This window comes from Astatotilapia calliptera, chromosome 19 (assembly GCF_900246225.1).
Source record: "Astatotilapia calliptera chromosome 19, fAstCal1.2, whole genome shotgun sequence".
NCBI lineage: Eukaryota > Metazoa > Chordata > Actinopteri > Cichliformes > Cichlidae > Astatotilapia > Astatotilapia calliptera.
The window spans coordinates 19,927,183-19,945,220 of record NC_039320.1 but is presented as its reverse complement, the minus strand read 5'-3'; the positions used below and the strand labels follow the sequence as shown (position 1 = coordinate 19,945,220).

Here is an 18,038-nt window from a genome sequence, read left to right as displayed (position 1 = left end):
TTATGACAGTGGTGGGTTTTAAATGGGAGCAGCTAATATAAGGAGATTGTGCTCTGCAAAGCTGGATCTTTGTATGGAGAGAATAAAGATAAGAAATGTTAAACCACTGGCTGCAATTTCACAGGATTCTAAATAAGCTCTTACATTGTTTAAAAAAAAAAAAAAGCTTGACAAAATGCCCCACAATATTACAAGTGTTTAGTTCAACGTGCATGTAGCACAGTGAAAACAAACACAAAGCTTTTTAGAAGCTTTGTGGGAAAATGCCAGCCGTCCAGGATAAACTGATCGAGTTGGGAGTGGGTGGCGGAGCAGGCAGTTTTAGCATCACTGTACGATTGTGTTGCCACCTGGTGTGTAAATACAGTACTACAGTTAAAAAAATGATAAGATTTCAAATTAGACACTTCAGGATGGAGCTTCATCATATTAGCAGTCCACACATGGGGTGTCCTTTGCTACAAGAAGGTACTTAGACACTGGCCAGCAATAAGCTTGGTTGGTGAGTCAGCTTTAGTGTGCTGCACATGAGGTGCAGTTGAAATTTTGTGAAAAACAGTTGCCTCTTTTCTTTCATTCTTTCTACTTTGTTTTGCTCTTTGTTGTATTTTTATGTTGTCTGTTCACATTGTTTACTTTCATTTCACTTAATTTATTTCCTAATAATGATAATAAGAATAAAATGAGGTGTTACCAAAATCTGTTTTGCAATTTGTACAAGTTTGTTTGAAAGTCTTTAAATTCAATAAAATGGATGGAACCTAAACGCTGTTTTTAAATTATTGACTGTAATGTGTGGGCAGCTTTTACACACTGTACACTTATTTGTCACAATATATAGTTAAAGTTTTATATTCTCCTGGCTTAAATAAGAGAGGGTCCACATTTGCGTGGTCATTTTGTCTCCTCCTCCATCACCCTATATCTAATATCCTCTGTCACACCAACCCTCTCATGCCCTCCTTCACTACATCCATGAATCTTGTCTGTGCCCTTCCTCTTTTACTCCTCCTGCCTGGCAGGTCAATATTCAACATCCTTTGTGCAGTATATCTTTTTTTTTTTTTTGTCAAGGGCACTGTTTCCAAACCATGCATCATAGCAGGCCTCACTACCCTCTTGTAAACCTTTCCTCTTACTCCTGCTGCTATCCTTCTGTCACCAATCACCCCTGGCACTCATCTTTACCCACTCCACCTTAGCTGCACTGTATTTCACTTCTCTGGTCTAATATCTATTGCTTTGGACATTTGACCCCCAAGTATTTAAACTCGTCCACCTTCACTACCTCTGCTCTTTGTATCTATATTGTTACACCTGCCTCCTTGTCATTCACACACATAATCTGTTTTGCATCTACTGACTTTCCTTTCTCTTCTCCAGAGCATACCTTCACCTCTCTAGTCTCTCTTAGACCTACTCTCTCCTCTCACTGCAGATCACAATGTTGTCTGCAAACATTAATATTTGTCCACTCTTGCCTGACCTCATCTTTCAGCCTATCCATCACTGCTGCAAACCAGAAAACCTCCAGAGCCAATCCCAGATGTCATCCCAACCCTACTTTGAACTCAAAGGTCACACCTTCCACATACCTCACCCCTGTCTCACTGTACTCCACCACCCTCAGATACTTCACTGCCACTCCCGAATTCCTATTGGCACCCTATCAAATGCTTTCTCTAGATCTACAAAAATACACAGTGCAACTCCTTCTGAGCTTCTCTGTAATTCTCCATCAGCACTGTCATAGTAAACATCACATCTGTGGTGCTCTTTCTCAGCATGAGGCCATGCTACTGCTCATTGATCACCACCTCTGCTTAACAAAGCTTCATCAACTCTTTCCCATGGCTTCATGATATAGCTTATCATCCCTCTGTAGTTACTACAGGTCTGAACATTGTGCTTCTTCTTGAAAGTCCGTGCTAACACACTTCTCCATCCCAAACAAAAAACAATCTGGAAAAAAAGTCCACGGCTCTCTCTCCAAGTCTCTCCAAGACATCTTCATACCTCCACAAGTATGTCATCTGAATCAACCATCATTCCTACTCTTCATCTTCTTCATAGCTGGCCTCGCTTCCCTTCACTCATCCTATGCACTAACTAACTTTCCTTAATTTGTCCTCCTCTCACTCTCATTTCCCTCATTCAACAGCTCTTCAAAGTGCTCTACTCCTTTCATATTTTCAACACACCCTCTTCACTCATTCATACATTTCCATCTCCATCCTTTTGTATGCAGCAGAAGTGAACCAGTGTGGCAGTTTAGGCAGCTAAAAATGCCAAACAACTCTAAGGCCATTTCAGAGCCCTCTGGAAAAAAAGGCCTGAACACAATGAGGTCAGTGACAGAGAAAACAGTGAGGGTCCAAGTGGAGATGAGATGAGAGCCAAGCAACAATGAGCCATAGTACCACTTTCAGAACAATAAAGAAATAGCAATGGGGTTTTTATTTATTTGTAAACATGTGCACAAAATAATCTTCTTTCATAACCTGTGGAAACACTGCTGGAGGCTATCATCATCACTGGATATATTCACTGTCCACAGACTTCACATAGGAAAAGGTCAGATAAGGAGGAGTCCTCTGTTTCTCCTTTGGTTGTGTCACTGGTTTTTCCATTCAAAATGTCACTACCCAGATAATTCTGGAATAACATTTGATTGAATAATCACTCCAAACTAATTATTGTACATATTAAATGTTAAGATTATTCACTGAAACAAATCTGATCTTTGAAGTTAAACCACTGTTTCAAATGAGGTTTGTTGGTTTGAATAGTGATGTTGCATTCACAGAAATGCTTTGATTTACACAACATTACAATATGATATATAATTAACAATGAATATGCAAGGAGTGGAGTCAGTGAAGGTAAATGAGTTTAAACCTGTCAACCATCTAAAGCAATGGACAGTACACATGAGGACTAAGGGAGTGCAGGCAGCGCGGTGTGGATGAAGACAAGACGATAGACCTGCTGTGATGTTTGGTTTGTAGACAGCAGCCATCATGGGGTGTATCTGGGATGATCAGGAAGAGGAGTACAGAAGTCTGGTGAGGAACTTTGTCGCATGGAGTCACACAAACCACCTGCAACTCAACACCTCAAAGACTAAGGAACTGGTTGTGGACTTCGGGAGGTCCAGAGAAGGTCCACTGCCGGTTCAGATAGAGGGGGAGGAGGTGGAGGTGGTCAACAAGTACAAGTACCTCGGGCTGTGGGTGGACAATAAACTGGACTGGTCATGCAACACAGAGCACCTGTATAAAAAAGCCCAAAGCCGACTGTACTTCCTTAGGAGGCTGAGGTCTTTTAACATCTGCAGGAAGCTCCTGAGGATGTTTTACCAGTCAGTGGTTGCTGGAGTACTTTTCTATGCTGTGGTGTGCTGGGGGAGCAGCACAGCAAAGAAGGACTCATGCAGGCTAGAGAAACTGATCAGGAAGGCTAGCTCTGTGGTCGGCATGAAGCTGGACACTCTGGTGACAGTGGCAGAGAAAAGGACACTAAAAAAGCTGCTGGACATTATGAACAATGCTGGGCATCCTCTGCACACGGCCATAAACAACCAGAAGAGTCTGTTCAGTGACAGGTTGCTTCTCCCCAAGACAAGAACTAACAGACTTAAAAACTCCTTTGTCCCACACACCATCAAACTGTTTAACTCCTCTCTGGAGGGGAGAGGGAGGGGAAACAGGAGGACAAAGGAGGGGGGAACAACTAAGCTGTAGTGCCTCTTCACCTCACTGTACAATACCTTGTGCAATACTTTTTGTAAATAGTCAATGGTGCAAATAGACCTCAATACTTGAAATGTGCAATTCACTTGTATTTTTATTTTTATTCCTATTTATTCTATTTATCCCCTTCGTATATTTTATTTATATTTGTCTCTGTATTTATATATGTGTGTGTATGTGTGTGTGCATAGCTGGACTGGCCATCGGGCATACCGGGCATTTGCCCGGTGGGCCGCTGGCGATTTTTTTGTTGTTATGGGCCGATGGATTTTTTTTTTTTTTTTAGGAAGGGTATATATAATGAAAGGTGTTGGATTGGCCAATTGGTCATGATCGACTCTGGGCTGGACCAATTACAGCCGAGGAGGCCGGATGGACCCTCCCCCTTGTTTAGCAATCATGTGATTTTTGCGCATTGCATGCCGGGAACTCGTGGCAAAACAATCCAAGTACCGCATCAAATGCAAGCATTTGCAGCACCGCAAAACGTTCATTCTCCGGTTCCAATGCCTTCTTGTTTTTTCTTTGACGCACAAAAAAGGAATGTACAAAACAAAAGGAGAAAATGCCGGTCCGTACAAAGACAGACTCGACGAAAAGACAAAGAAAAGATACGAGGAAAAAATCAAAGGAGTGAAAGGGTCAGACCCTTACGAGCACACAGAGTGGACAAAAGACGTTAGCGTGTTGCCCAACTTTCACCACGCTCAGATTTATAATTATACGGTTCTTGGAGTGAGTGCACACACTCATGAAGTTTAGTAACTTCAGGTCACTGCAACAAGCCCAGGTACAGTTTACCGACGGATGGGTACAGGATCTTGAAATGCACCGTGTAGAACGAAAGACCATCGTACAAACAAAGGTAAGTTTACCAGTCTCACAAATCGTCGTCATAAATACACATTCGTTAACCGTTTATTAATAGGACCTTTGAGCTCAACGGTAATTAATTAGTAGTGGAAATAATTTCTGGTTCATTACAGAAATGTAGCAGTGACAATAATATTGTATGCTGTAATCGTACTGGACAATTAGTGATACAAAACAACTGTTTTATCCTGTGAATAAAAGTATATGTTTTTGTCAATGTACCATAATAACAGAAGCGAAGCGCAATATTGTGTCAGGACAATTCACTATTTATGCACAATAAACAAAGGAGCATAGCGCGACAATTTCTGTTCAGCGCCAGACTTGCTTGTAACCTATATCACCAATTATGTTAAGAAAAATGACGTATTAACTACTACAAAACTCTGACCTTTGTGGGAATGCTTGGAGCAGACTAACATGTGAGCTGGAGTGTTCTGAGACGTTATATTTGGTATATCCAGACCATCCGTGGCTCTTACTTCGGAAACATGGCTTAAAAAATTTCTCTTCAACGACATAATCCGATAAAAAAAAAAACGATCTCTTTACCCGTCGGCTTCCCGTGGCTGTCATGCGACCGGCTATTGCAGTTAATAATACAACAGCTTCTTGCCATTTTTTGGGTTTCTTTTTATCGCTGTGTAACTGAGTTCAATTGAAAGCCTGCGTGCGCTAGTACCTCTTGCCACAAGTTCCCAGAACCCTTTGCGGTTTTACCCCTGAATGACGTCACATTTTCAATCTTTATCCTGGTGGGCCGGTCTCCAGTCAAAATGCCCGGGCCGATTTTTTGTCCCAGTCCAGCCTTGTGTGTGTGTGTATATATATATATATATATATATATATATATATATATATATATATATATATATATATATATATATATATATATATATATATATATAATATTCTGTAACTGTAACTTCTGTCGGTGCTGTGCTTTTTGGAAATCGAATTTCCCAGAGGAACCCACCCGAGGGATTAATAAAGTTCTATCTTATCTTATCTTATCTTATCTTATCTTATCTTATCTTATCTTATCTTATCTTATCTTATCTTATCATTCATTCCTGTGGTATTAATTTTATTATTTTCTGTAATGAACCCTCCACGGCGATGGGGGCGCTGTCACTCATTGTCATTCAGTTAAACCGCCTCTATGACTGTTGTTAGCTAAAGAGGAGGCAGCTTCCTATACCGCATGGATGGGTAACAGTGCAGTAGCAGTCTCAGGTCAGTGTGTTTGTAGATCTGTGACGTTTTCCAGGACAGGCAATAAACCAGAAGTGCAGGTTGTGTCTCGTCCTCTGCATCCCAGCAGCGAAAATAATTTATGAGGACTGGGTCGAGCCATTGGACTGGGTGTGTTTCATGTGAGATATGAAAATGTTTTAGTTTTAGTGCAAGAAGAAGCTAACTGTTAGGCTGTAGACGAATAAAACGGATGTCGTGTCAGCCCTGTGGTGCCTGTGTGGTGTTGACAAGTCTGAAGTTCAGTGCAGGTAGAGTTCATGTGGCTAATGCTGCTAGCTTTTTAACTGTGTGGTGCTAAGCTGCAGTAATGGACGTACTGTAACCAGCTATTGTATTTATAGTGTAAATAAAACTTGGTATTTCCACTTTTTTATTTGCTTTATTAATTAATAGATGGGAAATTACTTAGCTTTACATTATTGCAAAAATAACTAAAGCTGCAATTTTGTCTATTATTTAATGACTGGGCACTTCTGGGAAGATCAACAGACGTACTCACATCTCTTATATCATTCAATTTCTAGGCTGGGTAAACACTCTCCGGCTGAGCTTTACTGGCTCCCCATCCAACCACAGTCACTCACTGGTGTCTCAACAATGAACTATGGAAAGCCTCAAGCACTAACTGAAGAATGGCAAGATTTAAGCGCAAGCCTTGCATCACATTAATTGCTCTGGTGTTGCTTATACTCGCCATAACTGTGTTCTTAAGTGAGCTAATATCACGGGACTCTCCATTCAGCAGCCCAGCCGATATAAAGGGGTTTCCCAAACCAGAGAGCCAGGAAAACCGCAACAAAAAACCAGAGGAGATCAAAATGAGCAGCGCAGCTCAGTCAGACAAGGATGCAGAACTGGAAGCGACACTGAGGAAGTTCCCTCCTCCAAATTACTACCTCCATGCCTTCTACTACACGTGGTATGGAAACCCAAAGATTGATGGAAAATACATACACTGGGACCATCCACAGCTGCCACACTGGGACGTTAAGGTAGCTCAGGGATATCCACAAGGGAGACACAGCCCACCTGATGACATTGGAGCCAACTTTTACCCTGCTTTAGGGGTTTACAGTTCTAGAGACCCCTCTGTTATAGAGGCTCATATGCAGCAGCTGCGTACAGCAGCCATCGGTAAGACATCAAGTCACTTTTAATTATATACCACATTTAAAACAACAGGAGCTGAGCCAGAGTGCTTTCCAGGCAGGCAATGCAATGATGGCAAAATATGAATAAAAAGAAGTCATAAATAAAGTATAACAATAGAAATAACACTAGAAATAAAAGACCAGTAAGAAAAATTTAAACGCGTACGTGACTAAAAGCTAGTGAAAATATATACAGTGCTGTATAAAAAATATTGCTCCCTTCCTGATGTCTTAATTTTTTTCACACTGTACACATTTCTTAGAAAACATCTTGATCCCCAAAACCTTCAGGAAAATATTTTTGGAAGGTTTGAGTCCAGTTACATCTGGCATGAAACTAACACATTATTTTATTTTAAAAAAATCATGCCAACAGTCAAACACGGCGGTGGTAGTGTGGTGGTCTCGGGCGGCTGGATGACTTGCTGTAATTGTCGAAACCATGAACTCTGCTCTCTACTAGAAAATCCTAAAGCAAAATGCCCGGCCATCCTTTTTTTCCCTGAGGCTCAAAGAACCTTGGGTTTTGCAGCTGGAAAATAATCTTAAACACATCAGCAAGTCCACCTCTGAATGAAACAAAAACAAAATGAAGGTTTTGAAGTGGTCTAGTCAAATCCTTAAACAGGCCGTCCATGCGGGAAAACCCTCTAATGTGTCTGAATTTTTTTTTTAAAAATGCAAAGAAGAGTGGGCCAAATTCCTCCACAGGGATGTGAAAGACTCATTCCTAGTTATTGCAAAAGCTTGATTGCAGTTATTGCTGCCAAGGTTGGCACAACCAGTTATTAGAATTAGGAGATAATAACATTTTTCACACAGGGCCAGTTAGGTTTGGATAGCTTTTTTTATTATTATTTCACCCTTTTAATAAATGAAATCATTTTTTAAAAAACTGATTTTTGCATTTATCCTGGTGTGGAAATGTATTTGAAGTCTGAAGCATATAAGGGAGCCAATATTTTTTCACCACACTGTATGTCTTTAGAAGTGGTTTATTGTCAGTTAGACATGTGCTTATGTGGGTTCACGGAAAATTCCAGCTGTTGTTGCCCTGGTGGCAGTAACAGCTGGAAAAGCCTGTTCGCCTTTGGCTTTTAGGCGAAAAGGTGGCGCTGAGATAAGCTGATGGAGGATGACCTCAGACACCAGGAGGCCAAATAAATCAATGCAGTTAAGCTCAAACAGGAATGACATGTTGCCTATTCTTTGGATCATTCTGAATCTATGTAGTGAGCTGCAGACATTTATAGGTTAGTGTTTAGTTTTTCACACAAAATAAACATATTGTTCCCAACTATCAAACAAAAACTCTTCTAATTGAATTGTGTCGGCAGCTATGATAATAGTGACACACTGATACAAGGAAAGCCTAATAATATTGCTCCAGGCACACATTTAATACAGATTTATTACACATTTACATTAAATGAATCCAGTTATCTTTATGAATGTCCATCTGGGTGTTTTTCTTTTAGATTTCATATTGATACTGTAACTGTTTATTTTAAGGTGTCATTGCTGTTTCCTGGTATCCTCCCAATATGAAGGATGACAACGGGGACTCAACAGACGACATTGTGCCTTTGCTGTTTGAGGTGGCTCATAAATACCACATTAAGGTGTGTGTGTAGAGATTGCAGCAGTTGCTTGAATGAAACGTCATTATATTCCTAATGAAAGGATTTGTGATTGTGATCCCCGGTGTGTGTGTGTGTGTGTGTGTGTGTGTGTGTGTGTGTGTGTGTGTGTGTTATAGGTAGCTTTTCACATTGAGCCATACAAAGGAAGGGATGAAGTCAACATGTTTACTAATGTTAAATACATCATTGAGAAGTGAGTAGTGATTTCGTCCACAGAGTCATTCAGATGTCATCATTAATGTTATCTGCATATTTAGATTCATCTTTCTATTCCTTTGACATCTGGTTGTTTTTCCCATCCCATCCTCCACAGATACGGAGAGCACCCGGCTTTTTTCAAGTACTTGACAAACACTGGCAAACTTCTTCCGCTCTTCTATGTGTATGACTCATATCTGTTGAACTCGGAGCAGTGGGCCAAGCTGCTAAAGCACACGGAGACCAACAGCATCAGGGATACCCCGTATGACGCCATCTTCATCGCGCTGCTGGTGGAGGAGAAAGACAAGAGAGATATCCTGACAGCAGGGTTCGACGGCGTTTACACCTACTTTGCCACTAATGGTTTTTCCTACGGTTCCACGCAGCGTAACTGGGCCTCTATAAAAGCTTTCTGTGAAGATAACAACCTGATGTTCATTCCAAGTGTAGGCCCGGGATATATCGACACGAGCATTCGACCCTGGAATTTCCAAAACACTCGAAACCGCATCAATGGCAAATACTACGAAACCTCGCTGAGTGCAGCACTGGAAGCCAGGCCTGATTTTATCTCTATCACATCCTTTAACGAGTGGCACGAGGGGACTCAGATTGAAATGGCAATTCCAAAAACAAGCCAGACGGTGTATCTGGACTATCTGCCCAACAAACCATCAATCTACCTGGAAATAACTCGCAAATGGGCGGCGATATTTAGTGGTGAGAGACGAAAGTGGCAGGAATGAAAATGACTAAAAGCCATAGCAGATGTTTATTCATGGGGGTATAAACAAAATGAAAGCTAAATGGAGTTCTGCTTGCTGAACGCAGAGCAAAATGCAAATGAAGACCAACTTTATGAGAAAAGCCAAATGATTTGCAAAGCCGTAGGCAAGTGAACCACTTAATTATCCTAATTTTGGCTGCGCTGATGTATGTCGTTTTGTTGCACTTGAACGAATTATTGTGAATTTAACTGATGTCTTATTAACGCTTGTTTGCACACCCTTGTGCATTTTTGCTATTCCTGGATTTTCACCAGCCGAAACAGCATAGGCATGTTTTGCAGTTCTGTGATCTGTGACTATATTAGACCCGAATAGAAATAAAGTGCACTCTGGAACGAGGCAGAGACACGAGTAAACAAAGCAGTCTGGTGGAATAAAGCTGTTGCCTCATTCTGCTTTCAACTCGGCTTCAGCCCAAAATACAGTACAAGAAAATAAAAAAACCCTGCAACATAGATTTTGACATTTCAAAGACATGTCAGTTTAAAATCTGAGATGAGTCATAATGATGCAAACAGCGGCGGGATGGAAGGATAGCAGTTCAGTTGTTGAAACAGATTTGTAGCTGAGGGAATGGAGGGCAAAAACAAAATTGGTTTTTATCTGTGCAGTAGATTGCCTTCTTATTTATGAGCTGTTGCCATGGTACAGTACAAGTCTAACAGATACTTCTCTTACTAGACGTGCTATCAGTGCATACAGCTGCGTGGCCACAGCTGTTTGGCTGCATCTGCACAAATCACGCATTATGTTAAAACTGCCCCCGCAGCAAAGCCATCTCTCCACTGAAAACATACAGTGGTCTTTTTATTCTTGCCTCTTAATTTTCAGCCCAGTCCTTCTTCCAGATCACTTGAACTTGTGAGAATTTTTGTTGGTGGTGTTTCGGCTTCCGCAGCCATGCAGCATGTTTACCCACAGGTTTATAAGCAAGCATGGCTGTGAAAGCCATTCAGCTTCAGCTTGGATTCCTGGAGCAGTTCACAGCAAGTTTTAAGGACTGCTATAGATCACTGTCTAATTGTACAACCCAGCATCTTCTCAGTTGTACGTCCTTGGCTGGCTGCGGAACATTTGCATCCAGAATTTGCTGACTTCTATTGGAATTTATTTTTGCCTCGATCCAGGCAATTTTCCCGACGCTCCCAAATCAGAATATTACTGCAACAGCTTTCATGCTTAAAAGTTGGCAAGTTATGTGTGTGTGTGTTTGCTTTATTTTTCAATTAAATGCTTTTTACTAGTTTTTCTTAAACGGTACCTTTGGTGATTGTGGCCAAAAAAGCCAAATGAGCTTCACCTGCACACAGCACTTGTTTTCCAATTGGCTCTGGCTCATCCAGGTGTTGCTTTGCCTACTGAAGTCAAACTCAAAGATCTCGTCTTCATGTCCTCTTGCCTTGCTGTTGTGCAAGGCTGCCTTTAATCCGACGCTGTGTAAGAAAAGTTTTTTGGAGTTTGACCCATGCAAAATCGTGTTGATGCACTTCTGAAATTTAGTCGTTAATTTTGAAATGAACCCTGTGATGATGACTCCAACTGTTTTGAATTACAACATTAAACCACTAGAGCAACCCCGTAAATGATTAATTGACTGGCTAAAAGAAATCACAGGGCATGCTCAAGGTTTAATGGGGCAAACTGCATCTGTGAGCCTCTGTATAGATAATTGAACCTACTTTTTTTGTAAGTTGTTTTTGCATGTGATTTAAGAATGCGAAAAATATTAAATAAACTCGCTGAAAATTAACAGAATTGTGTTTTTGGGCCTCTGAAGGTGGCTGTGGTGCATTATCCTCGCTAACTGGCAATCAGACTTCAGCTTTTACATCACTGAAAGATTAATTTGTACAGACCAATTGAGGTGAATCCTTCAGAGATGACTGACCTGTTTATTCAAATGAGAACCTTAAACAAACGATTAAAGTGTAATATGGTACTAAAGCGGAATCGCAGCATCCCACTCAAACTAGCGCTCCGCCACAGCCTGCAGCTGCATCCACGGTAAACAGAGCAAGGTAGCGCATGGGCAGCCAGCAGGGAATTATTCCACATCGCATCACATCCCTGAGCATACATGGCGCCCTCGCACACCGAGATATGAATTTAGTGTGCAAGCGAACGAGGTAGTCGCGATTTCCCCCTCTTTCTTTCTTTCTTCCCCCCTTTTTTTCACTTGCAGCCATCATTCTCTGCGTCGGTGTGCAGTAGCGGAGAAGATTCAGCGCACATTACTACAGTAGGTATCATCATTTTTTCGGGATCAAGACGATGGATGCGGGCTCTATTGCTGCAAACACGGCGTGCGGGCTCGATTTTTTATTCCAAACGCATCCACATCTTCCGTATGTTCCTATGTGTCTTTGAAAGTGAGGAGGAGGAAATGAGAAGAAAGCTTTATTTTGACTCACGCCTGTCGCGATGGTGAGTAAAATGCTTGGCTGAGTCTTTCTCCCCCCCATTCTTGCATCCTATGTCTGATCTTCTACCTGATTTTAAAGGCAAATCATCTGTAGCTAATTGAAAACGCCAAAAAGAAAATGCGCAAAACAAATGTGACAAATATAGACCGCTTCTCGTTTTCCCCGGGGTGTTTGATTGTACACTGCATTTTTAAATGTTTAATGCACTAGACAGTTCACACACTGCAGGGGACATGGATGTTTTTCTCCCGTGAATGTGACTTGTATTTCAAACCTTGCCCTCATAGCTGCAAATATTATGCCCACGGCGCGCTATTATCTAGGTTCTGTTAGTCAGCACTGGAAAATATTCCAGTGTATCTTTATTATTCCCATCAACTTCAATGCAGTGTCACGCCAAAAGACAACCATTTTAAAGAGTGGCTCCACTACAGCGTCACGTTTTGAAATGACCTTCAGTGCTCGGTGGCTGGAAATTAATTCTCACCTGAGATGGAGTGTCCGTTTTCAGCCAGTGCGGAGCTCCTTCCAGAAATTATGAGTTGCAATCTAAAGACAACAATTTTGGTGTACATGTGCAGCTTTAGCCTTTGCATACCCGTTACAAAACGCTGTTTGGGATTTGAGATTTCTGTGACTGATATTGCCACAGAAAATGTGTGACTGCGTTTTTTTCCTCCCCTTACTGCTCTCCAGCCACTTCAAACGTGGCCTCGCTGCAGACTACTCACCCATGCGGTGCTCTTTCTGTGTCCCAAATACATCACAATGCATTTAACAAAATCACAGCTATGCTTTTTTTAAAATGTGAATGAGCTGCAGGAGTCTCCCCTTAGTCTCATTTTGGTGGTTTAGAGATAGAAAGACATATCTAAATAAATAAATAAAACATTGTGCACCTTCTTTAAATAATCACATTGGAGACACTGGAACTTCAAAGGCCTGACCTGATCACTGCAATACAGGTCAACCTCCATCCTATGGGGTGTTTTATATAATTGACACCAGCACATCATGGCATGCATGGGATGCATCCTGTTAACCACAGAGCTTATCACTGCAGCTCACAGGAGGCATGGTTGAGTGCTGTAAGAGGATTGTCCCTACATGAAAATGTATTGATACCATAAGCCTTTAAAATGAGTGGCACTCATTTGGCTCTTATCTCAATCCATCTCTGACTTGTGTGTCCGCTTGGTGCATATCTGTGTAACAAAGTCAAAGATTTGGATGAAGCATGGATGCATGTTACCCTTTCCTTTGATTTTACTGATTCAGATATGCTTCAGGGATGCATGGAAGAAAAATCGTCTCTCAAGCTTTGATTCTGCACTTGGCATGTCAGGCTTGTGTGGCCTCTGTGCCAAATGCAGGTGTGCTGAGCCCCAGAGAGCTCTTCTATTCTTCTCAGCCTTAAGATGGCAGCATTCTCTTACAACACACAGTGGATACCCAAAATAACAACCTACATCCATGCCTAACTGGAAACTTTTAAAAGATATCTAGGACTATCTAGGACTACCTGACTATTTGTGTGAGAAGTTTTGTTTTGCCTTATACACTTGTTTGTAGAGATTAAGCTCATCTCTGCATGCATGCTGGAAATACAAGCTTTCTCTGTGGCGCTATGAAGTAGCTCAGTGGGCACAGAACATAGGGAAACCCACAAAGTAATGGAGTTTGAAAGAACCACAATTGAATTAAGAACTGTACAATGCCTAGCTCAGTCATGGTGAGTGTGTGGATGCAGGTATTTGACAGTTAGCCAAGCGATGACAGATATGCTTCTTTTTTACAAAAAGCCATTTCTCTGGCACTTGTCATGTTAAAGATTATAGACTGACAAATACTATAGGCCTATTAAAAAGTTTTATATCAACTCTGCTAGTACTGTCAGCTACTCTTTCTACAGTCTTGATACTTCTAGGAGCATTTTTAAGAGAACAGAACAGACCAAGACAGAGGAGGAATAACTAGAAAGCAAACAGTGACATGCTAGGTAGCTTAACTGGACAGTCATATCCCAAACCTCCATATGGTTCCACATGTGAAAAAAGCTATTTTCAAACCGGAAGTGCAACATGGCGAAAAGTCAAGGACATTCAGTGACTATGGGTGAAATTATCACTGCATGAAGTTAGTGGAGCCTGGAGTAAACATTTTTCAAATCCCAGGCAACTGACTGAAGTGACTAGTAATGAGAATGCAGGATATCACTAATTAACATATGATCTGGTGGTAAATATGGCAACCAGAATTTGAAACATCCGCAAGCCACCAGCTGCCAGCTTTAAAGCGACACGCAACAGGAGAATCAGTTCCAGTGTGTACACAGCTTAAGGATGACAAAGTTTCTATACTGGACACAGACAATAGTAAGATATCCAGAACAAAAGAGCATAACAGCCAAAACCCAAGTTACAACCAAAAGCAGCAACAAATAATCCTAACCAAACGCGATATGTTGTCGCAATATTAAGGTCCTACACCACAACAAGTTACTAACAAAGTGTTCTACAGTTTATAAGACAAAAGCCTTTGGGCACTGATTCAGTGACTCTAATGAAGGAGCCGATTACAAGTCAGGGACAAGTCAAGGAAGCTGGAGAACAGTCCTCCTACTCTCGCAACCAAAACCATCTAACTTAACCCTAGCCTTTAGGCAGTTAAAAGTAGGGGTTAAGTGAGTGGCAACTGGTTAAACCAGTGATCCCATCAAAACCACTGAGGTGTTCCCAAGCATATATCTCTACCCACATTAATGTAACAGGTGACTCAGTGGATTCCCTACACATAACCTAGTGTCTTAAACCTAGTAAGTGAGTTCAAGAACCACCACTGCACTAATGAACTCAAAGTTCATGAGCTAACAAGAATTGGCTAACGAAGCTCTCTCTGTCCAAGCTTAAAACCTGTTTGTATCCCCGAGAAAGATTTTTTTACACTACTGATAAAAAATAAACTTTCATAGGAGCCAACTAACAGGAAAGTCCAAAATAAATTCATATCACTACTAACTAGGAAAAAAGCCACTAAACTAATTTGTTATGCCAAGACTGATTATAGCATACCTGTGGTCAAGTATGGAGAGAGTAGGCAAAATGGGAGGGGTCATCAAAGTGCTTGCTTTTTGTCTCTTTTTCTGGCTTAATAGATTCTCTCTCATTTTCTCTTTTTGCTTGTATAAAGGAGGCATCATTAAGAAGACCAGTAAATTCAAGATCAAACACACTTCATTCAGTCATTAAGGATCGTTATTATTCAGCCTAAGAGCAAAGAAGCATCTTCTAGCTCCATCCTGCAATTTGTTTTCCTATGAGCACCGAATCACAGAGGAGGTTAACCCAAGCTTCGATCCGATGTAGGAGCTGTTCCCTCAAATTCCCACAACCTCTACTCTTGCTTGGATTTCAGCATTCAGTAAAATCCGCCAGGTTTGTATTGCAATATGTTGTAGGAGGCATCACAGTTTTATTTAGCAGTTTTATTTGAGCACCGATGCAAACTATTGCCTTACACACCACACAGTATATATTCATACCACTAAGTATTTAAAGGCACAGATTCTGTTCAGAGTCAATGATCCAGTAGACATTATTACATGTTGGTAGTATGTAAAGCCCGATAAGATGATCAGTCCTGATGTTGTGTCCTGCTGACTGTGTGGTATTTTTCTCTTTGGTTTGCCCTTTTTAGGACAGAGTATGCCATCTGCACCTTTTCACAGAATTCTGCGACCCCTTCTGCTTGGTACTTTTATACTGGGATGCTTTGTGACTCTGTTTTTGATGTATTTTAAACCATCTACAAGCTGGTTATCAGGTCCTGTAGAGTCAACAGTATCCACAGACCGGGTCAAGAACCTCTTCTCCACCAAGAGCGATAAAAACGTGACCACTCTGCTGATCTGGCTCTGGCCCTTCGGACAAACGTACGACCTGAACGTCTGCAGCTCTCTCTTTAACATTGATGGCTGCTTCATCACAGCAGACAGGAACTTCTACAATAAGTCTGATGGAGTCGTCATCCATCACCGGGACATCAGCACTGACCTGTCCAATCTGCCGCCGCTGCAGCGACCGTCGTTCCAGAAGTGGATATGGATGAACTTTGAGTCGCCATCCCATTCGTCCCAGCTGCCTGGGATAGAGAACCTGTTTAATCTGACTCTCAATTACCGTCAGGATGCTGACATTGAAGTGCCTTATGGGTCCATCGTAGCAGCAGAAGGGGAAGAGGATTTTGTACCACCCAGCAAAAACAAGCTGATTTGCTGGATTGTAAGCAACTGGAACCAGGATCACGTGCGGGTGAAATATTATAATGAACTCTACAAACACATTGAGGTTCATGCATATGGACAGGCCTTTGGGGAGTACATCTCTGACCAAGACTACTTTCCCACCATCGCCAGCTGCAAGTTCTATCTGGCGTTTGAGAACTCCATCCACAAAGATTACATTACTGAGAAACTGTACAACCCACTCTCAGTGGGGACAGTGCCAGTGGTTCTCGGCCCACCCAGGCAGAATTACGAGAACTTTATCCAGGGAGACTCCTTCATTCATGTTGATGACTTCAGCTCGCCCAAGGAATTGGCTGATTACCTGCTGCTCCTGGACAAAAATGAGGAAATGTACCTCAGGTACTTTGAGTGGCGGCGACACTTTAAAGTAAAGAAGGCCTATTTTTGGGCAGAGCACACATGCCTGGCTTGTGATTACTTGCGAAGGCACAAGGAATACAAGGCATTCAATAGCCTTGATAAGTGGTACTGGGGCGGTTAGAGATTTGAAGGGCTGTGTGTGAGGGGCTAAGCAGCCAAGAACACAGGTAAAAAAATTTCTTCAAAAAGGGTTTTCTTTATTTTAACCCTCAAAAAGTTCAAAAAAGACTAAATTCAAAAACATAAGTAGCAAGCCCATAAAAGAGGTCAACTAAATGTAACTCTACAAAAAGTAATTTTCAGAAGCTTAAACAAACAAAGTGGACATAACTTAACTCACAAACCACCCTAATTACAAAGACACAAGAGAGTAGCTTTTATAGTGGTTTGGCCGTTTACACACAATAGGGGGAAAACAAAAACACACTCTAATATTAACTAAGCACAGAATAACCTAAGTAAACCTAAAACATCCCTGTTCCTGATGAGCACATGGTTGGTCCTTCTGAGCAGGCCTATTGTTCTCAGAGTCCTCAGCCATGCCTTTTGCCCCCACAACCAACAATAAAAATTTAGAAGAAGAAGGTCCCTTTTTCCCAGACAGGAAACAGCCACCGCCCAAACCCAGGTAACTCAAAAAAAAAACAAAAACATAATTAATATAACAGAAAACATTTTTAGAAAAACCACACAACGCTATTATGTGCGCGCCTCATAATATCAGTGTTAGGTGTAACCAAATGATTAATGAATTATATTAATGAAGAAAACTGCAAAACAAACTAATAAAGTGAACAAATGGACTGATTTACCCATGTGTGGCTGATCCCATCACACTGTGTGATTTTTGTTATGTTGTTGAAGGCAGTACTGTAAAATTTTTGTCCTTCAGTTAACACAAAGGTTCGTTGCTGTTCTGTCGTGAGCAGCTGAATGGTGTCTTTCTATTGGTTCAGAGGCCCAGTGACACATCTAGCTTGTTCTTTTTTTGTCCTTTGAATTTTAGTTAAGCCTTACTTTGCCTTTTGAGTTTTTAATTTATAATTTTTAATTTATTTTTTATGATTTACAAGTGCACATTTTTTTTAAAAATTATTTCTGACCATGTTTTACTTAACATAACCTCATCTGCTGCTATTTTTTTAAATGATTTTGTCCTATTTTTTAGTGTGATTGCATGATTGTATAAATGTTCTGATAACATTCATGATGCAAGTTTTTGTTTTTTATTATCCCCTGCTTATGAAGTGGCACAAGCTGAAATTGGGGAAAGTGTTAGCTGGA

The 18,038-nt window shown here is 41.1% G+C and overlaps 2 protein-coding genes across 6 annotated transcripts; both read left to right on the top strand.

The window, feature by feature from the left end:
• The first annotated feature begins 4,598 nt into the window (after positions 1-4,598).
• On the top strand, positions 4,599-11,415 carry manea (mannosidase, endo-alpha). Of its 5 annotated transcripts, none has more exons than XM_026152147.1 (5): positions 4,599-4,617; positions 6,407-7,016; positions 8,546-8,655; positions 8,793-8,869; positions 8,990-11,415. In XM_026152147.1, the coding sequence occupies exons 2-5, from the start codon at positions 6,515-6,517 to the stop codon at positions 9,621-9,623; spliced, it is 1,323 nt and encodes a 440-aa protein (XP_026007932.1). In that variant the 5' UTR covers positions 4,599-4,617; positions 6,407-6,514; the 3' UTR covers positions 9,624-11,415. The 5 variants fall into 5 exon arrangements, with proteins under 5 accessions (XP_026007932.1, XP_026007930.1, XP_026007928.1 ...); XM_026152145.1 differs by lacking the exon at positions 4,599-4,617 and adding an exon at positions 5,793-5,861; XM_026152143.1 differs by lacking the exon at positions 4,599-4,617 and adding an exon at positions 5,877-5,990.
• A 38-nt stretch (positions 11,416-11,453) lies between these two features.
• On the top strand, positions 11,454-17,402 carry LOC113012137 (alpha-(1,3)-fucosyltransferase 9-like). The gene is made up of 3 exons (XM_026152148.1): positions 11,454-12,089; positions 15,278-15,522; positions 15,785-17,402. The coding sequence occupies exon 3, from the start codon at positions 15,793-15,795 to the stop codon at positions 16,873-16,875; it is 1,083 nt and encodes a 360-aa protein (XP_026007933.1). The 5' UTR covers positions 11,454-12,089; positions 15,278-15,522; positions 15,785-15,792; the 3' UTR covers positions 16,876-17,402.
• The last annotated feature ends 636 nt before the right edge of the window (positions 17,403-18,038 follow it).